The 26,720-nt window shown below is 39.3% G+C and overlaps 1 protein-coding gene across 3 annotated transcripts in view; it reads right to left on the bottom strand.

Moving 5' to 3' along the window:
* Rap1a (RAP1A, member of RAS oncogene family) overlaps nucleotides 1-25,496 on the bottom strand; it is a 74,768-nt gene extending 49,272 nt beyond the window's left edge. Inside the window, exon 1 of one of the 3 annotated variants that reach the window (XM_052179555.1) lies at nucleotides 25,360-25,496. Coding sequence is in view for 1 of the 3 variants with exons in the window: in XM_052179552.1 (XP_052035512.1) it covers nucleotides 22,967-23,054 (88 nt within the window). In the remaining 2 variants the exon portion in view is untranslated. Of the gene's footprint in view, nucleotides 1-22,966; nucleotides 23,070-25,359 lie in introns of those variants that run through there. The other 2 variants (XM_052179553.1, XM_052179552.1) reach the window with 2 other exon arrangements.
* Nucleotides 25,497-26,720: the final 1,224 nt, after the last annotated feature.

Raw genomic sequence — 26,720 nt, 5'->3', positions numbered from 1 at the left:
CTCCAGCCCTGAAGTATAGAAAGATGAAATGTTAATTCGTAAGTTTCTCTTTTTCCTCTTCTTCCATGTCTCCCCAACCTCTGTGTGTGTGTGCCACAAACAAACATATACTCGAACAGTAGAATTACAATGTTATGGTTTACACTGTTAATACGAATCTCTTCACTTTATATAATAATCTAAGGAAACCACTGTTAAATATAAAGTCATTGTATAGTGCCTGAATAAATTTATAAACTGTTGATGAACTACTACTGGAGTAAATAATCAGGTTTGCAATGGTACGTATTTTAAGAGAATTACAAACATTATAAAAACATCTGCCTATCTATATCTACATACAACCTGCTACAGAAAACCATGGTACCATGGACTTGATCACTGTCTTACCTCAGGTTTTATATTTTTTTGGTGTTTCACTTTATCTGTACTTTTCTTTTGTTTTTAAACACAGGATCTCACCATGTATCACATAATTCAGGTGTTTTTTCTGCCTCCTAAGTACCGGGATCACAGGCATGTGCATGCACCATTACACCAGATTCCCAGCTCATACTTGAATTTAGAAGCTTGGGAATATGCAAAGCTAAGACAGAGACTGTTGTTAGCTGAGGATGGTGACACATGCTTGTATCCTCAGCATTGGAGGCTAAGAAAGGAGGATCTTGGGTTTGAGATCAGTTTGAGCTACATAAGGGATTCCTCTCTCAAAAGGCCATGGTCTTGCCTAGGATGCACAAGACCCTGATTTGCTATCCTACACTTTCAAAAAATAAAGTAAAATTACAAAATATTTAAATGCATATCTGGAAGCCAGAGAGATGTTTCAGTGGCTAAGAGCACTGTCTGTTCTTCCTGAGTAACCAGGTTTGATTCTCAGAACCCACAAGGTGGCTCACAACCATCTGGAACTCCAGTCCCAGGAGACCTGATGCCCTCTTCTGGGCACAGCGTGGACATACATGCTGGCAAAATACTCAGAATAATAATTAAAGTATTTTTAAAAATATGTATGTTTTAACAGAAGTTTCTCCAAGGACATATAACAAATTGATAGCCATTTTATTTTACTTGTAATCTTCTATACTTTTTGATTATCTGTACTTACTGCTTCTGCAATTTATTACTTCATAAAAATTAACCTTTCTAAATTGATTTAAAATTTTCCATATTGCTTTAGTCCTTAAACTGAGAAATTATTATTAAAAGGGAAAACAAAATTGAGAGTAAAAATGGGCTTCTACATATTGTTAATACTTGATACTTTCCTGAAAGACAACCTACTTTTAGTTAAAAGTACAAAACATAAAAATGAAATATCCCAATTTCTACAAGCAGTGGAGATGTATTCTCTGAAAGACTCGTTAAATAATCCTTGTTATAATGTGGCCATTGCTACTTAAAGTCCTATGAATATTGACTTACCACAATACTTAATAAGGCAAGAATAAATGGAAGAGTAATAAAAAATGGAAATATTTTAAGTTTTATAAAATATAAATGTCTATCATACATTCTAATTTTTGGAATTATTTATAAAATAATTTCACATACTTTAGTTCAAAATTAAGTTAAAATTGTTTATCTTCTTTGAATGCACTATCTATTTAAATTAGTTTTTCATCTTACTATACCTTCAGTCTTCAAGAAACAAAGTAGGCAGTGCGCAGGGTAAGAGCTTCAGTGAAGCCACCCTGGTTTGGTGGGAGGTCTGAAGTCATAATGAATTCTCAAGCAAAAGCTGTCATTTGTGACTGTGATACTAAGATAAAAAAGCAGCTTTGTGTAAATACTTAAAATTCACGAAAGCTATATATCTTGTGCCAAAGCATGAAATCTCCAACTTGGTTAAACGGTAAACCTCAGCCCATAAATTCACAATTAAGATGTTAATTATCTCTGGCCTCAGCGAGTACATATGTCAGGTGCCCTGGAGCTCTTGTTACAAGCAGTTGTGAACTGCCCAAAGTGAATGCAGAGAGCCAAACCCAGGTCCTCTGGAAAAATACTTGCTCTTAACCAACAAGCCATCTCTCTGGTTCCAAGATCAGTTTTTCTATAATGAAGCTAAGTAAGTAACCACTCAATTCCAAGAGAGTCTAGTAGTACTGGGAGCAACCCCGTCTGAACTGTGGACGGAGGGTGTACACAATGAACTGCACATTTATTACAACCAGCCTTTATTCTAGGTGTGAACATGCCAGAACACTAAAAGTAATTAAAATGTCACCTTTTTAAATAAAATATAGCAAGCTCATTACATAATGACTAGTCTCAAACTTTCATTCCTCTTGTCCCTCCCCCACTCTGGTGTGTGAATTTATTTGAAAGTTCCTTTTTATTATACTTTTTATTATTTAAAACAATTTCTAACTTTATATTTTGACCATATTCTTCCCCTCCCCCAAATCCCTCCAGATCCTTTCCCCTTTCCTATCCACTCAACTTTCACCCAATACAACCAAGAAAACAAAATAAAACACCACCCCAAAACAAACAAAAGCCACCCAACTGTAACCAAATAAAAGCACGCAAGCACGCATGCACGCACGCACACATGCACACAAACTGTAGAATCCATAATATGTTGGTCACCTATGCTGAACATGAGGTAGTGGTCGATGTACCCAGTGCCACTCCAGTGGAGGAAACTGATTTTCCCTCTCCCAGCAGGATTACAATAGTTCAGTTGTTAACCTTTACCCTAGTGGCTAAGTCGGTCGGTTGGCCATTCATTCATTAATTTTTTAAGAAATATATAACAAAATAAATTATAATAAGATAAAACAAAAACTATCACATTGAAGTTGGAGCAGACAAACCAACAAAGGGAAAAAGTCCAAGAGAAGGCACAAAATAAGAGACCCACTTGTTCACCCACTCAGTAATCCCATAAAGGCACTAAACTGAAGCCATAATATAAGCACAGAGGACCTGGTACAGAACTGTGCATTCTGCTTTTGTCTCTGAGCTCATGTGCACTTTGCTCATGTTAATCTAGAGGCCCTTGTTTGCTTGGTATCTTCCATCCCCTGGGTCTTACATTCTTTCTCCTCTTCTGCAGAGTTCCCTGAACTCCAAGGAGAAGGATTTGATGGAGATATCCCATTTAGGGCTGAGTGTCCCAAGGTAATGTCTGGCTGTGGGTCTCTATCTCTGTTCCCATCTAGTGCAGGAGGAAGCATCTCTCCAGATAGCTGAACAATTACCGGTATCTCTTGAATGCTGGGATTACAGGGGTGTGTGTGTGTGTGTGTGTGTGTGTGTGTGTGTGCCACCAAGATCAGCTAAAAAATGCACTTGAAGGTGTCCTTTTAAAAAGATTGGGGCATAGTGACACACATCTTTGGTCCCAACGCTCAGGAAGCAGAGACAGCTAGCTCTCTTCTGAGTTCAAGGACACCCTTATCTACATAAAGAGACACTGTCTCAAAAATGAAAAGAAGAGCCAGGCAGTTGTGGCACTTAGGAGGCAGAGGCAGGTGGATTTCTGAGTTCAAGGCCAGTGTGGTCTACACAGTGAGTTCCAGGACAGCTGGGGCTACACAGACAAATCCTGTCTTGAAAAAACAAAGGAAAAAAAATGAAGAAGAAAAGAAGGAAGGAGGGAGGAAGAGAGAGAGGGAAGGAGGGAGGGAAATCATAGGTAATGTAATTATTAAAAAAATCAAAACTAACATTCAAAATATTTTAAAAAGCTACAAGTAGCTAAGTTTATATAGAAGAAATTAATCTGAAAGGAATGAGTATATTTTTAAAATCTAAAAACATTTTTAAAAGTTAAAATACAGCTTTCTGAAATGTTTACTGATTTTCCATAAAGAAACCTGCTTGAATCTAGCAAAGTATTAATTACATTAAGATTGTAGAAAAAAATACTGAGTCACAAGTATCACCTAAGATAACTCTATTCTGGTATAGGTTGATTTATGAGAGTGTTAACCTTAAGCAAGTGTAGGTAATACAGCAATAACTCAATAAATAAATAAAAACAGAATAGTATAAGATGCCTAAAATAAATATATCACCAGAAAAGAAAGGGGAGGATACATCTATCTTTAAACAAAACAAATTTCAAAATAAAGACAATATAAGTTCATAGTTCTTCAATCAATAAACTAAAAATTAAAAGGTATGACAAGGCAGTATGTTTTGCTTTCAGGTACCCTCAAGAGTGCATAGCCTTTTTATTTATTTAATGTGCTTACAAGTTCTTTATAATACAGATAACAAACTCAGTGATAGCTTTAGAATTCTGAATTATGGCTAGGCACTAAAATGTTATTAAATACATGCATTATTCTAGTCTGGTATATAATACACACACACACACACACACACACACACACACACACACACACACACGGTTTAAAAGTAATTTTTAAAATTAGAGCCAAAATTAAGCTATATATGAAAATTATACAGGTACACCTGCACATATACAAAATAATATTTTCTATTTATTTAAAGGACTACAAGAATTTTGCAATTAAAATCTGGTGCCAATACCAAAAGAATGAAATAACAGAAAAATGAGCATAAAAAGCATTTTCAATTCTTAAGTGATCCAGTGACTCTATCACTATCAGGAATTTATGAGACAGACACAAGCAAACAGGAGGTAAGAAACAAAAGATCCTTTGGCAGAAGAAGGGACACTGCTTTAAAGAGTAAGAATTATGCACATGGAATGAAAACATGACCAACACACCTTCAACAAGCAAGCACTTGCCTACAGTGAAGCTACAGTCTACTTTTGCATTTCATGAATATAGTGTATAAAACTATGTTTAACACACATAAGAAAGTGCTACACAAACATTCTAATGGCGATTGTCTTTGGAGAAAGAAACTTTGATTTTCTAAGTCATATATACTAAAAATATTAAGTATTTACAATAAATAATTCTTATTTTTTCAAACTATCCCGAGGACATAAGTTAAGATGCATGAGGGAAAAATTAACCAGAAAAAAAAGTGGGATGCTATAAAGATTCATTTAAATAACTGTTATGTATCTATGTTATCTGTCCATTAAGTAAGAAGTTAAAGTATATTCATTTGTTATGAAAAAGGGAACATGAAATACTATATATCTGATTTGGCTTCTGTTGACAGAAGAACTACATTAAATAATTTGGAGAATGCTATACACCAAAATATTAACGGTCTAGAGGATAAAGTTAAAGAGTTTTTTCTTTGTTTTCTTTTAGCTCTTTGAATCCATTCTTGATGGCAGAAAATTTAGCTCTCTGGGGCAAAATGTATGCCCTCCTTTTCCTATATAAATCACAGATGCACAGAAAGCAAATATTCACTATGCCTATGCCTCACTAGGATGCTGTTTTCTTTCTTTCTTTTGCTTTTTCCTAATGACATACAAATGGATCAAACCCGGGACTTAGTGCATGCTCCACAAGCATTCTACACTGAGATACATCTCCAGCAACACTTCATTTCTCAAAATAAATCTGGTAAAACCTGAGTTTGAGCCATATAATCTGTGTACATTTAACGAATTTACAAGGTCAAAATGAATATGCAATGAGAAGTTGACATCATTAATTTTTATTAGTGAATGAAAAAATGTCCACTTTTATTTCTACAGCTTCAAAAACAAAACAACCTGCTGGGATGTGGTGGCTTGTGTCTACAATCATGATGACTTGGGAGCCTAAGGCAGAAAAATCCCAAGATAGAGACCAGTCAAAGCAACACAATGAAGACCTCTCTCCCCAGCATCAACACATACAGTTAATTCTGAAATGAAAACCATGGAAAGAAAAAACTGGAAGAATATCACATCACTACCACTTGAGGAACATAAGAAGACTACAAAGCACAGCTGGCTTTCCCAGCTACCCCAGATCATGTTCAGAGAATGAGTACTTAAACACACAAATCCAGCACTCTGCCTATACTGTGTTACAGATTTTCCATGTTACTTTAGTGCTAAAATGTTAAGATATGAATGCCAAAGATATATTTTATACATTAACCTTAAAAACTTAACCTGCCTAAATGTAACTGCTAACTGCCCTACTCAACTAATGGGAATGCCTGAGGATACAGCTCAGCTGGTAAAGCACTTGCGTTGCCAGCATAGAGAACTAAGCTCAGATCTCACACAAAGCTGAGCGTGTGCAGCAGTCAGCATTTATAATTTCAGCACAGCATTGTGAGAGTAGGAGAGAAGGGTAGATCCCTGAAACTCACCAGCTTGCAAGGCTAGCTGGATCAGTGAGCTTTGGGTTCAATGACGAGACACTGTTGGAAATAAACGAGGGAGGCTCCGAATACTGACCTCTGGCTTCATGTATGTGCACACACATACAGCTCCAGTCTCTAGAGATTGGCTGCTCCAGTGTCTGAGAGGCATTAATGCCAACTTTTGGTAATAAAAAGCAGTAGTAAAGTGTTAAGTGCTTTTCATATGTCGGGCATACTTATTTAGTTTTTAGACATGCCTAAAGTTTAGACACCATTCATTTTCTATTTTGCAGATGAAAAAACTGAAAATGAAGTAGATTAAAAACACCAAGATTTACATGCAAATTTTTGCCCAATATCCTTTCTGTTGGTCACAGATACATTATGAATTGACAGAGTTAAGCCTTAGCATACTTAGCATACTTAGAGGACTAATATTAAGTTCTGTTATTAACAGTCATCTATAAAGTGGTGAAAAATCAATGTAATTGGGCAATTACAACGATAAAAGTTTCCAAGGCATGCTATCTATCATAAACACTTCAGACTTTTTCTGGATCTCTCAATCCCCACATTCAGAAACTAGAAAGTCAATTTTGCTCCAGTTTAGTTTTACCACAAATTCTAATCATATAAAAATTCTCATAATTCTACTTCAAATGCTATTTATTATACAGTGTTTAATTTTATCTGAGAATTTTCATCTTTAAAATTAATTCATACTCTAATAAATTTCATATTAGAGCTTTTATTTTCCAAATCTAAAATATATAAACAGTGTAATGTGTACAGCCATGAAATGAAAGGCTAGAGGCATGTGATGAGCCAGGGTGGCGGGGGTACGCCTGAACTGTCAGCAGCTTACAGGTTAGAGTATGAGGACTTACAAGCAGGTAGGCCACTGTGGGCTAAACGATGAGTCCCTGGACAGTTATGGAATAACTGTCCATAACCCCATGCTGTAGAGGTAACAATTTAAGACCATTCTTACTTCTTTGTCTGCTATACTCTACACTAACACAGACTTCATACAAATGATCATGAAACCCCGTCCGTGCCGCTCATCTGCACTCTCCCCTTAACAACAGACACTTTTTATGGTTTGCTGTACAAAACACTGTGGCTTATAGGACTAAAAACCTGATTGAATACACTGTGAAATTAACCACAGGATGGATGGAAGGAGAAGGGATGATGGTTCGTCATGTAAGACAACTCTTGCATGAATATTTGATTTTTTTAAAATAACTTTTTCCAGCTTAGGCACTTTTTAAAAAGTATTCACATTCCCATCTTCTGCATGTCAGCACACAGGGGATACTAAACAATAGTCACGGCAGTATTATGACTAAAGGTCCAGGGAGTGAAAAGTCACTGTAAGACACAAACAGCCCAGCATACATGAACCTAAACAGAGCCAGCTAAGAAGACAATAAAGCAATGACTCTTTGTAGCCATTATCTAAGGCCTACTATTCCTTACATACACACGTAACTAGTGCTGAGTGGTGACAGGAGCTCAAGCTTGTTCCACTGGTGACTGCAGTCCTAGTCTAAAGCACAATGGGAACAATGGGACAACACATCTTCTACAACTGTACGTATCCACTGCTCCAAATGCAGGCTGGAGTTATAATGCTACTGAATTATAATGCTGATGTTCTGTGTAAAAAGTGTAACAGTTGACTAAAAGACTAATCAGAGGTTACTAAACATTTATTTAAAAGTCAAGGTATGTTTTACTACTGAAGTCTGCCCTAAGTTTTGGAACTAAGTATCAAAAGGCACAGGAATGTTTGAAAAGAATAATCTGAGAAGAGACAGTATCACAGTGCTTGCCTGGCAATAGAAAGTAGGATAGGATTGTTCCTCAGCACTGACCAATTCTGAGCTTCTAAAGTACCAGACTTCTTATCATAGGAATGCAAAAGAAACAGCATACATCTAACACACAGATAAAAGCAGATCTTAAGATTCCTCTTCCCACATTACTTGCCCACAATTTTCCATAAATTAATGACATTCTTACATTAATTAAACTTACATAAGTTATATTATTACAATTAAGATATATAGCTATATAGAAAATGATACTTGAATTTACATATGAAATACTTTCTGAAGAATGAAGACTTCATACCAGAAAGCTATTACCATTATTAAATCATAGGAGTAAAGTGAAAAAAATTAGAATAAAATAGGCTATACTACCAAAGTTTTTTTTTAAGAGTTACAAAAAAAGGCAAGGGTTTTTTGTTTTGTTTTGTTTTCTGAGACAGACCTATGTACTGCATACTTGGCACTCTATGTAGACTAGACTGATCTCCAACTCATAGAAACCCATCTCTACAGCCATCGTATGCAAAAATGCTGGAATAAAAGGCGTGCGCCACCACATATATCTAGGAAGATGATTTTTTTTACTGTAAATACTAGGATCTAAAAAGCAGATTAGAAATAAACTCACAAATTACTTCACTAACATCCATTAAACAGCTGGAGAGATGGCGCAGTGGTTTAGAGCACTGACTGCTCTTCCAGAGGTCCAGAGTTCAATTCCCAGCAACCACATGGTAGCTCACAACCATCTGTAATGGGATCTGATGCCCTCTTCAGGTCTGTCTAAAAGTAGTGACAATGTACTCACATGAAATAAATAATTTTTTTTGAAAAAATCCAATAAACAGTTTAGAAGAAAAAAATGACAATATCAAAAATCAAACTATTATATAAAGTTATCTTTTTAAAAAGCCTGTCAAATTATGTTAGAATGTAAATGTTTTTTCCTTTCCAAAACAAACTTTGTCCTTCGGTCTAGGCTTATTGTACTCCCAGAGCGATGGTACACCCCAGGAAGCTGTGCACATGAGCATCACTAGACGACAGTAAAGGCAGCATCACCTCTGAAGGTCTCAGTGAGCTGCTGCAGCCACACAGGGCATGCACCTCCTTCAACATTAACCTACCTCCTCCTGGCCAACATTTCACCATTTTCATTTCTACTTTGTGAAAACAAGTGATTTACCTACCTAGAAAAGCAACTTTCTCACATTTACTGTACATGTAGTCTTGTACAGTAAATCCTCTATTAAGATCCCTTCGCTTCTCCAACTTCCCTCTATCAACTTATTTTAATGTCTAGGTGGGCATCCATTCCTTAAGATTGAAAATTGTGGTAAACTTAAATTTGTTATGCAGTGTTGGGTTGGTTTCCCTGGGAGGCCTGCTCTTTTCTGAATGAGCAGTGGCTCTAAAGGTAGGTAGGTGGGACATGTGGATTGAGAGGAGAAGAAGGGGAAACCAGTGGAGATGTATTGTATGAGAGAAGAATAAATAAAAAAATAAAGTATCTGATCTTCACTGCCCTCAGGAGTTTTAAACAGCATTTTTATTAGAAGTAATTTAAGTCTCACTTAGGAGAGGGTTAACAGAAAAAAATAGGCTGAAGCAACTTTTTTCTTTTTTCAAATATTTATTTATAATATGTATGGATGTTTTGTCTGCACGTAGATACATGTACCACATGCATGCACTTCACACCAAAGTCAGAAGAGGGCATCGGAGCTCCTGAAGCTGGAGTAACAACTGGTTCAAAGGCACCATGTACATGCAGGGAACAGAGCCCAGGTCTTCCGAAAGAGCAGCAATGCTTTCAATAGCATCCTGACTTAGTAGTCATTTCTGAAGAAACTTTCTAGACTTACCTAAGAGGAAAATGGTGTAGTTTACTAAAGAACAGATAACTGGTACAGAGACAGTTCCTTGTAACTACGTCCTTCATTCATGTTTTTAAGCAGGACCTACACAATTACTGAGCATCTATTTTTTGCCTTATGCTACTCATCTTTGGGGAAGCTTGGTATTAGCATAATAATACTTAAGAGCTGTGTGAATTTTCATAAAGCCCACAATTACCTTTATCTTAATCACTTATAAGAACTGGACAATAACAATGGCCTGGTTGGTTGTTTTGTTTTGGTTTGGTTGTTATGTTTTCAATTTGACACAAGCTAGAGTTATCTGTAAAGAGAAACCTCAATGAGAGCACACCTCCATCCAGACTCCCTGCAGGCAGTTTGTAGGACGTTTTCTTGATTAATGATGGATGTGGGTGGTTCTAGTCTACAGCGAAGCTGTGCCATCCAGGAGGAGCAGTGTTCCTCAGTGGCTTCAGCTCCTGCCCCAGGTTCCTGCCCTGACTTCCCTTGGTAACAGAGTGTGAGCTGAGAGTTGTAAGCTGAAACAAACACTTTCCTCTCCAAATCACTTATAGTCATTGGCTCTCTCACAGTAATACAAGGCTAAGACAGAAATTGCTATCAGATTACTGAGTACTGCTGTGGTAGACATAACATGCGTTTTGGGGAGGATTGCAGAAAGAATTCAGAACTTTGGATTAGAAAAGTCATTGTTCACCAAAACTTGGTGAACTGTTCATCTGGAGGATAATGCTAAGAGCAAAGGAGATGACAGAAGCCTGACTTGACATTGCAAAGGGAAGAAAGATGCTCCTGGGAGCGTTTGTATAGTATTGTATGTTAAGAATCTAAGTGGGACTGAAGCATTCTCACTTGAGTCTTCCTCGTTTAACTTCTTAGGGTCTGTGAAGTGTATTTCCTGGGAATTCTGTACTTTTTGGCTAATATCTACTTATCAGTGGGTACATACCATGCATGTCATTTTGGGTCTGGGTTAACTCACTCAGGATGATATTTTCTAGTTCTATCCATTCTGCAAAATTCATGATGTTTTTAAAAGCTGAATAGTACTCCACTGTGTAAATGAGCCACATTTTCTGTATATATTCTTCAGTTGAGGGACATCTGGGTTGCTTCCAGTTTCTGGCCATTACGAATAAGGCTGCTATGAACATAAGTGTAGCACATGTCCTTGTGGGATGGTGGAGAGTCTTTGGGTATATGCCCAGGAGCAATATAGCTAGGTGTTTAGGTAGAAACTATTTCTTGAATAACTGCCAGGAAACACTGAGAAAATAGTGGTTGATACAACAATGGTTGTACCAGATTGCAATTCCACCAAACCCTGACACTATTACTGATGCTATACTGTGCTTGCAGATAGAAGCCTAGCATGGCTGTCCTCTGAGAGGCTCTACGTCAGCTGACTGAGACATATGTATACTCACAGCCAAATATAGGACTGAGGTCGGGACCCCTATGGAAGAGTTAGGAGAGGGAATGTTTGTTCCCCTTTCTCCACATCCCCAACAGCATGTGCTGTCACTTGAGTTGGTTTGTTTTTATATTTATTTATTTTATATTTGTGAGTACATTGTCACTGTCTTCGGACACACCAAAAGAGGACATCAGATCCCATTACAGATGGTTGTGAGCCACCATGTGGTTGCTGGGAATTGAATTCAGGACCTCTGGAAAAGCAGTCAGTGCTCTTAACCATTCTGATTGGTGTAAGGTCATCCCAGGGTCATTTTGCTTTGCATTTCCTTGATATCTAAGGATGCTGAACATTTCTTTAAGTACTTCTGAGCCATTCAAGAGTCCTCTGTTGAGAATTCTGTATTTAGCTCTGTACCCCATTTTTTAATTGGGTTATTTGGTTCTTTTGGAATCAAACTTCTTGAGTTCTTTATCTATTTTGGATACTTAGCCAAAATGCCCAAGAGTGGGGATATGGAACCTCAAGAGAACACCTCCAGTAGTTAGACAGGGCCTCCCATGGAGAGATGGGGACGCCAACCCACCTTCAAATTTTCTGACTCAAAATTGTTCCTAAAAGAAATGCAGGGACAAAAATGGAACAGAGACTGAACAAATGGCTGACCATTGACTGGCCCAACTTGGGATCCATCCCATGGGTGAGCACCAAACCCTGACACTATTACTGATGCTATACTGTGCTTGCAGATAGAAGCCTAGCATGGCTATCCTCTGAGAGGCTCTACCTCAGCTGACTGAGACATATGTATACTCACAGCCAAATATAGGACTGAGGTCGGGACCCCTATGGAAGAGTTAGGAGAGGGATTGAAGGAGCTGAAGGAGAAGGCAACCCCAACGGAAGACCAATAGTGTCAACTGGACCCCTGGGAGCTCCCAGAGACTAAACCACCAACTCCAACCTCCCCAACCCCCCCCCACCCCCTCATATATAGCAGATGACTGCCTTATCTGGCCTCAGTGGGAGAGGATATGCCTAATTCTGCAGACTTAATGCCTCAGGGAGGGGGAAGGCTGGGGGGGCACTCTGAGAGGTGAGGTGAGGGGGATGGTGGGAAGAACTCTGAAAAGGGGGCTGGGAAGAGGCAAATTTTAGGATGTAAATAAATAAAAGAATTAAGAAAAAGAATCTGTAGTCTTTTTAAAAGGTGATGATGGTGTGCATCTTCAATGCCAGGCAGAGGCAGGTAGATCTCTCTGAGTCTGAGGTCAGCCTGGTCTACAGAGCTAGTTCCAGGACAGCCAGGGCTACACAAAGAAACCCTGTCTTGAAGGGGGTGGGGGGACCAAAGCAAAAACTAACAAAAAAATCTGTAGTCTCTGGTCAGCTGGAGCTGTGATCTTTCCTTTCCGTGTTGTCATTTAGCTGAAGCTAAGAAATCAGTTTTAATTAATAAAATATCAGAATCATTGAGGCAAAATCTTCGGGAAAGTGTTTCCTCACACAGAAGCTATAGTCTAGAGTAGGGCAAGGCTTTAGTTCCCGATGGCCACCAAAACTGCTAATATGAAAGCTTTGAAGGCATCAAGGGGTTAGGGAGAGCAGCTGAGGCATGGCACTATGAACAAGGACACTTGGGAAGGCAACATTTGCCTCAGCTGCAATAGAAGCCTCAAACTGAAGAGAGCCCATAGAGAGGTGAGGCTTGGTACCATGAAGTTGGCTTAGAGTACTGAAGAGATCCCAGGAGAGACTATAAATGAAGGTGCAGCCCAGTTACAGGGGAGATCTCAGTACCCTGTCAGCACTACCGAAGTGTACAGCAGTAGCCTTGGAGTAGACCTTTCCATGATCCTAGGAGACAAGCTATGTGTGCTGCAAAGATGGAACCAGAGAAGTAGTCCAGGCCCTTTGAAGGCCAGAGGATCACAAGTAGGTCCCAGATGTCAAACTACTGAACTCTTTACACTGTGTAGGTTAAGTACTGCTTGATTTGATTGTGACAGTGCCCTGGTTCTTCCCCCATAGAGAAATATGAAACCCATTATTTATTTTACAAGAGCCTAGAGATAACAAGACTTTAGAACTTTAGAGACAGAAATTTAACAGTCGGGAATCTGAGGGGAAAAGGTGGATATTTTAGAGAAGCTCTGGATATTTTAGAGAGGTTTAGAGCTTTAAGAAATGATATATTAAAGAGACTGAAATTTTAATGTGAATTCTTTAAGATTGTAGCCTTTCAATAAATGGAAAGTTTTATATTGTGATAGTGATATTATGTGCCCTTGTTGAGGTGGTTTCTTATTTTGTCAACCTGATACAAGCTAAAGTTATCTAGGAAGAGGAGCATTAATTGAGAACAATACCTCCATTTAGACTGCCTGTAGGTAAGTCTGTGCGGTATTTTCTTGAGTAATGACTGATGTAGGTGGGCAGGTGGTCCTGAGTTGTATAAGGAAGCAGCCTAAGTGAGCCTCTGAGTTCCTGTTTCAGTTCCTGCTGCACGTTGCCCTGCCTTGACTTCCTTCTGTGATGGAGTGTGAGCTGAGAGTAGTAAGATGAAATAAACCTTTTCCTCCCCAAACTGTGATAACGTCTGTTACTGTATCTTAACACTAGCAAGCTAAGACAACCAGTATCCACTTCAGAGACTTATTATGCAGTTTAAGTGGAATGATAAAACGTCTACCAGCAAAGAAATATTAGTTCCTTTAAGTTCCCAAGGAGATTACAAAATCATCAGTGATTTCTAACCTTTCTATGAAAAAACTTATTCTCCATGGATTCCGTGTTTTTAAAGAGCTTTTTGTACCAAGTACATTGGTACTTTGCTAGTCAGATTAAGTAAAGGCTAATCAGAATTCTCAAATTCTTAGATTTAAAAACTAACGTAATTCAATGCTAAGTTCTCCCCACCATAAAGAAAAAATTTTTTCATAGAGTGAGGAATCAAAGCCATTACACTCTTACATACTAGGCAAACACTCTGACATTAACTGTGAGTTAATGAATTACAGAAACCAGATCCAAAGACTTGAGTCTACATGTAACTAGATTAAAAAAAAAAAAAAGGCACTAGCTTGTCTACATACTTCTACTGAGACACACACACACACACACACACACACACACACACGGCAGGGGGAATTCTTTTACTTTAGAGAGAGGATCTCTCCTGTGTAGCTATGCGGCCCTGGCTGGCATAGAACTCAATGTGTAGAGAAGGACAACCCTAAACTCAGATCTCCCAAGGGCTGAAATTAAAGGTGTGCACTACCACACCAAAAATATACCATTTTATTAGGCTTTTTGCAATACTAAACGTTATTTATTCTGATCTCCTTGGGAAAACAGTGCCATTGTACTTTTTTTTAAAAAAGCGATGTGGGGGCGAGGCTCGGTTGGGAAGGTGAGAGGACCTAAGTTAAACCTCAAAAACCCACAAAAGCTGGACTGGGCAAGGTGTCTTTGGAATCAATCCCAGTACACCTGTGGAGGAAACAGGAGAACACTCAAACTCAAATCACAGGCCAGCTATCTTGACGTACACAACACGCACGCACGCACGCACGCACGCACGCACGCACGCACGCATAGACAAGAAACTGTTTACCCTGCAGATTTGTTTTTAGCTAGAATTCTTAGTACCGCTGCCTTCAGACTCAGGTTGTTACATATACTTATCTATACAGGGAATTGATGAGCAGTGTGCCTCCCCTTTCTATTTATCACAGAATCTGAACCATTTCCATAGTCCTATGTGATTTGTTCCCTACCAAATTCAGTGGCTTCAAAATTGTGACATAAAAGGTTAGAGTCTCACACACTTTATGTCACCTCATGTAAAAATGGACAAATAAGCCAAACCAGCTACTGAGACTGGCACAGTGCAGTAGACTCACTTGAGTCCAGGAATTTGGGGGCAGCTTAGGCAACCTAAAAAAGAGTTTTAATTGAGTAATTTTAATAATATACCCTAAAATGGTAGCTACTTGATCTAATAATTTATTTTTCCTGCCATATGCAAGCAGGTTTCTAAGAATGTAAGAGGCCATAGAGAAGCAGTGTCATGTAGCCCAATCCAGAAAGATATTGTTCTCTTGACTATAGTTGGAAAGTCATCAGTCTGTCCTAAAAGAATTGTCATAGTTTTGACTTCTATTTCAGCTGGCAAAAATAACTCAAACTTATTCAAAACAGACTCAACTGCAATCTTAATGCTGTGACAGTAACTCGGTACTATGAATACCTGAGGTCTTTCGGTAAATGAAATAGCTTAGTAAATCTGAAATTTTGCAGTTTCACAAACAAGAAAGAAGTATTTGTAAAAAGCAACAGCAACAATCTCTAACATTACTATTATACTTACAGATTCAAAGTATTTTCAAAGATACTTTAAAGGGAAGAGAACTGAACAAGACCTGACAATACTAAGGATGGAGCTCAGAGGTGGGGCACTGGCCTGGCCATACGCAGTCCAGGGCTTTAATTCTTAGCATCTTAAAGACTTCATTTCTGAATTTAGATATTATTTGGAGAAAAAACATTAAGAAAGAAATGAGAACTGGTTTTTAAAATATAAACATCTTAAAACTACAAAAGAGTTGTTTGGTTTCTAACTCACCGTTCATATGAATTTATTTTCAGATAGATTGATATCAAGTTAGATCAGCTTTGCATCCTGATTTTTCAGGCAAATGGCAAGTACTAGAGTCAAGTACCAGAATGACTAAAATTGGATACAAAAGCTCATTTAAAAAAAAAAGAGAGAGAGAAACTGAAAAAGAAAGACTGGGAATACTTAAATACTTGTCAAGGTCAGCTTCCCTTTGCTGGAGCTGCTCTCTATTTCACTGCCTTCGAGGTCTCAGCTGTCGTGTTTACCTCCTCTGCTCAGCTGATGCGTTCCATGTCTAGTAGCATTTACCAAGAATTTAAAAACATGGAGTGGGGTGAGTTGAGATATAGCTCGGCAGTTAAGAGCCCAAACTGCTCTTCCACAGGATGTGAGTTCAGATCCCAGCACCCACATGGCAGCTTAAAGCTATACCTAATTCCAGTTCTAAAGGACCTAATTCTCTCTTCTGACACAGACATACATGAAGATAAAACATCCATACATATAAAATAAAATCATAACAAAACCTAACCCATGAAAAAGAATATTACCGTACAGTGAACAGTTTTACAATATCTCTAGAATATAAGGTATAAAACTAAGAATTCTCTATTAACTAAACTAAACACTTTACAACACTAAAGAAAATTAAATTTCTGCACAAGTTGTACATATTTTAGAAAAACAAAAAATACTACTATTTGGCTGTCCTAGAACTAGCTATTTAGACCAAGCTAGTCTTAAATTCATAGAGATCTGCCTGCCTCTGCCTCCTATGTGCTGAGCTAACGGCGTGAGGCACTACACCCAGGGAAGATTTTTTTTTATGTGTATGAATGTTTTGCCTACACATATGTAAGTGTACTACATGCCTGCAGTACTCACAGAGACCAGAACAGGATACTGGGTCCATTGGAACTAGAGTTACAAGCAACATGGGTGTTGGGGACCAAACCCAGGTCCTCTACAAAAGCAGCCAGTGCTATTAACCACTAAGCATCTGCAGAGCATACCTCTGTTAAATTAATATCCCATCCTTCATCTTCTGAACGGTCTCACTTTTCACACGCCATTCCTGACAGAGTCTACCATTCTCTCTTTTTCTCCCCTTAAGCACTATACACTACAGTTCATTTATATCTCTATTCGTTCATGTAAACAAGGTCACAGAAGTGAGGTACCTCCCCCTTCTGAAACTGGCCAAAAATAATTAACAAAATAGCTGCTTTTTTTTTTTTTTAAATTAAATGCCTATTATAAGCCAAGCAGTCTCACACATTATTTCAAACCTTTTCACCAACTAATGATGCAGGGAGTACTATTGTCATGATCCTTTAAAAATAAGAAACCAAGGTTTATAAATACCAAATCACCAAGTTAGTAACATGGACTTCGTAAGTGGTGAAGCAAGGTTCTGGATCAGGCTTGCCTAACTCCAGAGCCATTAGTAAACACTGTTTACTAAGTCAGAACAATATGTCTGTCTGTCTGTCTCTTTCCCTTGCTCCCTCCCACTATCCCTCTCCACCTCCCACACACCATTTTACAAGAAAATAAACTTTCTCATATTCATCATTTTAGAAAACAAAAAACAAAAAACAAAAAAAAAATAAAAACATACAGTGCTCAGATTGCAACTCAACTGTCTATTTTGTCACATATCACTTTCTTTTTTTCCTTTTTTTATTATTTTCTATATTCTCTGTTTACATTCCAAATGATTTTCCCTTTCCCAGTTCCCCCCTCCCCATAAGTCCTCACATATTACTTTCATCTAAAATATTTTTAGAGAAATTCACTCCAGCTTTTTCAAAAGATTTGTAAATTTCCACTTAATGTTCCACATTCTTAATAAAGGGAAGTCTGAGGCATAACCATGAAGAATCTAACATGGATCGACCCCACTGGCAAAAACTGAAAACTACCCTGATCAATGCCACCACAGGTCCAGCAAGGCACTCATACAGGGCAACTACCCTTTGAGCCTGAGACCCCACTTCTGGGAATCCAAGCCTAAAGCAAAGGGAGGAAGGAAAAGACAAAAACAAATGCAATCAATGATAAATGTACACAAATGTCTCCCATTGTTTAAAACAGTAGTATGATAGTCAACCTTAAAGCTCTAAACCTAAGGGCCAACATCCCACAGACAGGAAAAGTAATAACTAAATAGTATAAGGCACAAATCTAACATTTATAAAAAGAAAAGTCTATACACACAAAGGAAAAACTAGAAAAAATCCATACTGAAAGATTGCTGTGGCTTGCTCTGTGTAATGGGACCATCAAAACTGTTAGATTTCTTCTTTACCCTTATGTTCTTTTCAAAACTTGCCACGATGTAATACTGATCTCTCTGTCTCTCTCAGGGGGAGGTGAGAAGGTGTGTCAGATTAGTTGGATTAGGAACTACATTTCTCAGGACAAAAACCCATCTGGCTTGTTTTGTTGCCAGGTTCTATTATGTCCATGGTTACTTTTAGATTGTATAAAGGATGTTATGTGAAACTCAATAGTATTTATGATGCTACACAAGGCCTATCATTTAATGGACAGCCAAAATCCCCAAAGAAAGAACCACAGTTAAGCAGATTTTCTATGTATGACTGTTGAAAGTGAATGTCAAATTAATCCAAATTCACACATGCAAAATAGAAAAACCAGACTATCTATACTCATTTTGCAAACTAAATATACTATTGTTTCTTATAATCATATCAGTTAGGTCTTAGAAGGAAGAAATTTGAAAATAAACCTGGCAAGCTCCTAGAGTTCACTAAGAATGCAAACTGATATATTTGGCTGCATATCCATCCTAACTACATGTTTTAGTGACAAAGATGATTTTAATTGAGATGGAGAAAATATTAAAAATCTGTTCTAGAAAGAAAGAAAGAAAGAAATAAAGAAAGAAAGAAAGAGAGAGAGAAAGAAAGAAAGGAAGAAAGAAAGAAAGAAAGAAAGAAAGAAAGAAAGAAAGAAAGAAAGAAAAGAAAAGTCCCAAACTTTGACATTAAACATAGAATGATAGCTTAACAAGGAAACAACTCCCATATAGTGTGTGTGCATGTGTGTGTGAATGTGTACTGAGCTACATCACAATCTATAATTTATATTTTACTATATTTTTGACAACTAAGGGATAGTATTTATGAAGCTGCACAAGGCCTACCATTCAACAGAGAGCCAAATACTAAAAAGCTGCTAAAAAGTACTACTGGTTAAAAAAAAAAAAAAGGAAATAAGAAAAAAAATGATACTACACATTTACGTGTGTCCAACAATTGAATCTAATTTTGACTCAAACTTCGGCTGGTGAGATGGTGCAGCAGATAAAGGTGCCTGAGTTTGATCCTTGAGAACCTCATGGTGGAAGGAGACACAACTCCTACAAGCTGTCCTCAGACATCCATACATGCATCTTGGCATACACAAATAAAAACAGAGATCATAGATATAGGTAATAAAAAACCTTTAAGGGGCCGGAGAGATGCTCAGAGTTCAAGAATCCATAGTTCCCTTCCAGGGAACTGAAGTTCAGCTCTGAGCACCCAGTCAATGGCTGATGACCAACATAACTCTAGTTCCAGGGGATGTGGCACCCTCTTCTGGCATATTCAACTGGGCACTCATTTGGTACACAGATATATATGCAGGCAAAACACCCATACACATGAAATAAAATAAAATAAAATCAATTTATACTTAAGACAGTGGTTCAATGGCTGAATAGGTCTGTTAATGAAAGTATACAATACTTTTACATTTGAACTGAGCCAGGCGGTGGTGGCGCACGTCTTTAATCCCAGCACTTGGGAGGCAGAGGCAGGTGGATTTCTGAGTTCGAGGCCAGCCTGGTCTACACAGTGAGTTCCAGGACAGCCAGGGCTACACAGAGAAACCCTCGAAAAAAACAAACAAACAAACAAACAAACAAAAAAGAAACAAAAAAAGATACATTTGAACTGAAAGAACAGTTTCAAACACATCCAATAGATTTGTGCTAGGTTATAAACTACATAAAATTCTAAAATTAGTGCTAAATGTCAACTACTACAAGACTGAACATAGAACTTGCTGTCTTAATGTTGCATTATATCACCAACCTATCTGGAACAAAATGATTTTATTTATAAGTGAATTTAAGAACACCACTGACAATACAGTGAATGGATGTGCCCTCTGTGTAGTCAGCATGTGGGCAGTCCACAGCAGAGACCCCTACTATTCACTTGCAGCAGCATCCACACCATCAGGGTGTTACCCAATGGCTGCACCTAGTTCTTTGTACCTGGGCAGTTTTGCCTCTAAAAGCTAAACCGCAATCTTATCCTGAGCAAAAAAAATTTTCACATGTACAATAAGTCGGAATAAAACAGCACTGAAAGAAGACCATGAATAAGGGGCTCAGTGGTTACGAACGCTGGTCCCTCCTCCAGGGACCCAGGTTCAATGCCTAGCATCCCCATGGTGGCTCACGACCACGGGTAACTCCAGCCCTGCAGATCAGGCATGTTCTTGCCTCCCTGGAAACCAGGCACAGAAGTGATGCACAAACATACACTAAGGCAAAATACACATATCCATAAAAAATTTAAAGGCCATAAGTAGCATGCTTGATATATACTTTTGAGCTCAAAGTGAGGTCCTTTAAATCGTTAATTAATTCAAAATTGGTTTTTTATCAGTGCTTTGTACTTTAATATTTATTCTTAGGAAATAGTTCACCCTATCATTATGAATGAAATAAGCAAAAAACAAAAACAAACCTGGCAAAAATTAGAGTGACTTAAAAAAGATTCTTTCAGATTTATCTACAGAAAATTGATATGCCCTAAGTAAGTTAAGTACTCTTTTAAAGTCACTCACTTGCATAATAACTAAAGTTTATTTCACAAAACAGTTAATTTCCCAGGTGTACATCAGGTACTTCTGAAAATAATACTAAAAGGACTATTTGTATTCCACTTATGAAAGTACATCATTTCTTATTTCAGTTTTACATTAATAATCACACAACTTCCCTTTTTATATTGATGCCTGTGTGAGCGCACATCAGATCCCTCACCCTGAAAGGTCTATTTTCAGGAAGAAATGAGAGCATGGCACAGTTCTTTGCTGAACTGCTTTGCTGATCAGAACATAAAAATGAATAAAGTTAACCTTATAAATTTAATACTCTTTAGGATCACTTAACTTTGAAACAAATTATCCAGTCATCTCAAAACTGTATGCCCAGGGGAGGGAGGCCAAGATCGCTCACTGCATAACCATGACCACTACTACAAAAAACTCAAAATGAAATTTAAGTATATAAAATACTAAAAGGCACATAAAATTATTACTTATGATATGTACACACACAGGCATACACAAAGGATGTTTCAACTTCCTCTCATTAACATATAAAAGCTTAAATATTTCTATTTAATGCTAGTATTTTCTACAAGATAAAAACTACATTAAGTAACACAATAATTTGCACTACAACACTGAACTGAACATAAAATACTTGAACTATGCCATAACTTTTCACAAGTGATTAGCTTAATTTGAAAAAGAACATTTAGGAGAAGTTTATGTTCAGAATTTTAAATGTACCAGAATAATAAGACATAAATGCTGTGTACAGTTATTGCTATTGACCACCTGAAATGAGAGCTGTCTGAGCCAAGGTCTTGAACACCAAGCTCTGTAAGCACCCCTGGACCTCCAGCACAGGCTGCACTGTGCTAGGTGGACCTCCAGCACAGGCTGCACTGTGCTAGGTGGTTTCTGGGAATTCAGCAGTCCTCTGTCCCTTTACAGATGGCACAGTTTTGGCTCAGACCAAGTCAAGCCATCTAGATTCCAGAACCAGAAATGCTGAAACAAAGCCTTGGTGATATAATTTTCTATAAAAAACAAACTGGTATCATTCTCCTCTTAAAACTAAGTAAAATGTCAAAGATTCAAAGCTGACCTTGCCTAACACACCAACAGTCTATTTTCAAAATAACAGGCACTACAACAATTTAAAATCCAACTGCTCTTAACTAAGGACTACTTAATGAAATTTATTGTCAAACATAAGATTCTAAAAACATCATACAAAACATAAACAAATTATAAAGGCCAATAAAAAACTCCTTATAGAAAAAGTAACTGCCAGAATGAATTATAAACTTATTTTATGTAAGACCACCAACCACCCACAAAGTTCACGGTAACAGAAAAACACTGTCAAGACTCAGTTATTTCACTACTAGATACTAAAGCACAGAAGAATGTAAAAGTCCCCCGAGAAGAAAAGCCCTCTAATTCATCCCTATATTCCCAACAATTAGCACTCTGTTAAAAGCAGACATGAGTTAAGTTGAGCCTGTCTAAACTTAATTACCAAAACAATCTTGATTACTTGATTACCAAAACAATCGTGTGTGGTGATAAGACCCAAAGAAAACTAAATTGCCATGAAACTTTTGCTCAAAAAACATGGCTGTTGAAACTACATGACCAAATAAGTCTATTCATATAGTGATCCTTTTAGAAATAAATCACAAAGAAATATTCCGAAAGAAAAAGAAATGTTGCCTAAAGTACTGTGAAACGTCGTTGTTATTTTAAAGGGGGGGGGGGAATACCTACAAGCCCAACAAAGAAGATGGACTATTTTAGCATGGCTGGAAAGTTAAAAAGGAAGACAGGGCAGGATGTAACTTGGTTGCTAGGCATTTGCCCAGCAAGTGCAAGGATATAGGTTCAATCCCCAGAACACTAAAAAAGAAAAGAAAACAAAACAAAACATTCCCAGGTCCTGTTCTTGCCTTCCTTCCCCAACCCGAGTTGACTTCCACATAACAGTCAGAATGCTGTTCATAAACTTAGGTCAAATAAGGTCTCTCTTCTACTCTAAGGGTTCCCCCATCTCATTCAGAGTGAAATCCACAAGTCCTATTATTGAGTATAAGGGCCCCAGTTACTTCTCTAATCTCAAGCCCTCTCTTCTCTCCCTGCTTACCGTTCTTACACCACACTGCCCTCCTAGCTGTTCTCAAAGGATCACATATACTCAAGGTCTTTGTCCTAGAGGCCGCTCTTCCTGTCATCTTTTTGCATCAGAGGAAGCACACATCCCTCCTCACTTCCTTCAGGCCTCTGCTCCAGCCTCAGGTTTTCCCTGCCAGTGCGTCTCTAGCCGCTCACCAGTCCTCACCCATCTACACATCTACACAGCTCTAACACCAGACACTGCATTTGCTTGGTTATGGTCTGTCCCTCCTGCTGATGGGATGACAGCAAGAACTTCTTATCCACACAGTAGACATTCAATTAAGTACTTGCTGAATATTGCATATTTTCACAGTAAACTACATAAAGACCACATATATGAACAAACTTGAAAGAGAAAAAAGAAATTATTTGATTTTCAAATGCTCATATTACTAAAACATAAAATTATACAAATAAAAGCCTAATTAGTCATGATTATGAGTTTTGGGGGCCAAAATATACTAGGGAGTATTGGCTTAAAAATGGCTGCTGGTTAAGGCTGGGGTGGCAAAGCCTCAACACTACAAACAAAATGACTGCTAAATGAAGCTGGGCTCCATCCCCAGCACCACACACCAGGCAGGGAAGTAAACCTCTCCAAGCACTCTGGAGGTAGCGAGAGTTAGTAGTGCAAGGTCTTCCTCAGTTACACCACTGAGCTATAGGAGATTGGGCCCGGGGTGGGGGTGGGGGTGGGGGGTGTTACTGAGTGAGAACTTTTCCTTATAAAACTGTAATCTATTTTAAACCTCTTACACCTTGTTCCAAAATCCCCAGAATTTCAGGTGAAGGCACAATTACACCCGAGGCCACAAAAAGTGTGCACTTTTGAACAGTTTTAATATGAAACTGAATAATATTGGGATCTCATTTCACTCTTAAGGTGAATGTCTATGGGTGGCTTTAGAGGAGTTCAGAAGCTGACTGCTAAAACTCTGTGCATACATGCCTGTTTTGTTTTTCCTGGGCAAAGGAAGAGTTCATATATTTCAACATATTCTAGAAATGGTTGAGAATGACATTTTTATAATGGAAGTGGAATGCAACATTGTTCCTCTCAAAAAGATAGGAGATGTGTAAACAGACCACTCAACTCATTCAACAAAGGCTGGAACAGGTATAATCCCTGCTAATGAACACAATCAGAACAGAACCTGAAGTAGCAAGGCACTAAACTAAACAAGATTCGCTGAAACACCATACTAAGAAAGAATACCCGAAAATGTAAATTTAATTTTGAAACAAAGTGTTACAGAAAGGCATAAAGACAGGAAGGAGTCTGGGACCTAATCTAGTACGTATTATACCAAAGTGTTACAGAAATCAATTACATCAAAAGAAAAAAGTACTCACAGGCATAGCTACCCCACACATTCTGACAGGAAACGCAAAGAAAGTTTCCAAATCCTGTTTCCAGCATCTTCTCTTATAACTGCCTGCTTTTGAAGGCTAACTACCCTGGTTAATTCTGAGAGTCGACACTTCTGACTCTAATAAAAACAGTATCTTCAGCCACCCAAAAAGCAGAAAACTGTGGCTGGTACCTGTAACGCTTGGCCCATTAACCTCCTGCCCTTTTATTCCATTTCTTACACAGTACTTCCTTCAAAGCAGCAACAAAATGATTTTCCCTTCCCAAAGGCAACACACTCACTGTTTCTGGACGGTGGCTCTTTTTCCAAGGGATGAAAGGTCCCCTCAACTCTAGTTTTCTATCCTGTGAGGAAACCTCAGATGGGAGGGGGGCGGACGCGGGGGACACAACTGTCCTTCCTTGCTCTTGTCCTTACAACAGCAAATTACACAACTCAGCAGAAGACACTGTCCTTAACTTTCTGAGTAAGGAGACAAGCCACAATCCCACCACCCCGACACTCCTCACTCGCCCTCGGTGGAAGGAAGACAGGAATCACACCCTGGCCTCTTTCCTGACAAAATTCAGGGGAAGCAGCAGAGATCAGAGTCGAGAGCAACGCTGCAAAGGCGAACACATGGCAAGCCGCAGAAGACAGAGGGCAGGGAGGGCGGGAACCCGGCTGGCGGCGGAGTGGGACGCAGAGGTGTCAGCGCTCGGCGGCCGGGGCAAAGGCCGCGCGGAGGGCACCGCACCTCCCCGGCCAGCCGCGGGGACGACAGCGGAGCGGGCGCGGACACGCGTCCCGTCTCGCGGCCCGCCCCTCGCGGCCGGTCCCGCAGGCCCTGCCGGGCGGCCTCGGTCCGCGGGCGTGGCTGGCTCCGGCCTCCAGCCGCGGCCCCTCCCGCCCGCCAGGCCCCCGGCCGCCGCCCGGGACTCACGGACGACTAAGAAGCGGCCGCCAAGGTGCGACCAGCCCGCGCCCCTCACTCGCACCCGGTACTCACCCCGCGGCCCGGCGCCTCCTCCACCTCCTCCTCCTCCCTCCTCTCGGCCGCGGCTCGGGCTCGGGCTCGGGCTCTGCACGGCGGCGGCGGCAGTAGCAGCGGCCTCGGGAGCGGCGGCGGCGGCGCCTCCGGAACGCGCACGCACGCAGCACGCAGGCTCCGCCTCCTGCCTTGGGCTCCGCCTTCTCAGCCCTGTAGAGAATCTATTTAAGGGAGCCGTTCTTCAAAGGGTCGGGAGGAATAGTGTGCAGACAGGAACTGGGGCCTTGCCTTTGAGAAGGTGGTTAAGGCCAACATTGAAATGGGGAAGGAAAAATTCAGAAAGAGAATTTTGAGGGGATGCAATCATGGGACAGTTACTAGTTGAGTGCCTAATAGGTCCTTGATGCTGTTCTAGACACATATAGGGAAAGTCACTTCTGGAGCTTTCATCTTAATAAACTAGGAGAGGGAACACGAACTACAAAAAGAATAGCAAAATTGACGAGTCACCAGGGAGGGTTTTGCATGCTTTTGTTCATCCTAGCCAACAAAGACTGGATGAGAAGAGCAACCCTCCTGGGCCAAGAGAAAACCAGCCACAACCCCAGATGTGCCTGCCATTTCTCACAAATGGCAAAAGGCAGATGAAGGGACAGATGAGTGGAGTCTATGGCCAAAAAGCAGAGTAGTGAGGCGCCAGGATGTGGACAAAGGGTCAGACCCTGTGGAGCCCATGGGCCATTGTAATGGCAATAGGAAGCCCTGAGGAGAGGGTGGGCCCAGAAATAACTATATCTAATTCATGTTTCTTTAAAGGTTAACATTATGCAGGGCGTGGTGACTTACTCCTGTAATCCCAGCATCTTGAAAACAGGAGCAGGAGAATTGCCACAAGTTTAAGGTTAGCCTAGATTACACAATGAGTTTCCACAAATTTGAGGTTAGCCTGGAGTTTCAGGCCCATCAGGAGCTGGAGTGAGTCTCGCTGTGTGTGTAAAATATCCAACAGGACCATGAATATCGACAGGGTAAGTCTAGTAGGTGGCTGTTTTTGTCCTATTGGACAAGAGTGGCAGGGTGCGAGGTGAGAAATGGTTATTTTATTTTTTTATTTTGGCTTTATTAAATCTGTTTTAATAGATTTGGACTTGAGAAGGCAGAGAGTAGAACAAAACAATTATGAATGATTCTTAGATTGCTGGCTGATATCATTTAGTGAGAGAGAAGCTGGGACCGAAGAAATTGAGAGTTCTATTTTAGGAGGGCTAAAAGAAAATCCTTAAAGAACGCTCCGTAGTGATGGGCACTTGTTTCTCTTGCAAAAGACCCTGACTGTGCTCTCTGCACCTATACAGCAGCTAACAACAGGCTGTAACTCT

This window comes from Apodemus sylvaticus, chromosome 4 (assembly GCF_947179515.1).
Source record: "Apodemus sylvaticus chromosome 4, mApoSyl1.1, whole genome shotgun sequence".
NCBI classification, from domain to species: Eukaryota; Metazoa; Chordata; class Mammalia; order Rodentia; family Muridae; genus Apodemus; species Apodemus sylvaticus.
The sequence above is the reverse complement of the archived record's forward strand: the minus strand, read 5'-3'. Positions and strand labels throughout refer to the sequence as shown.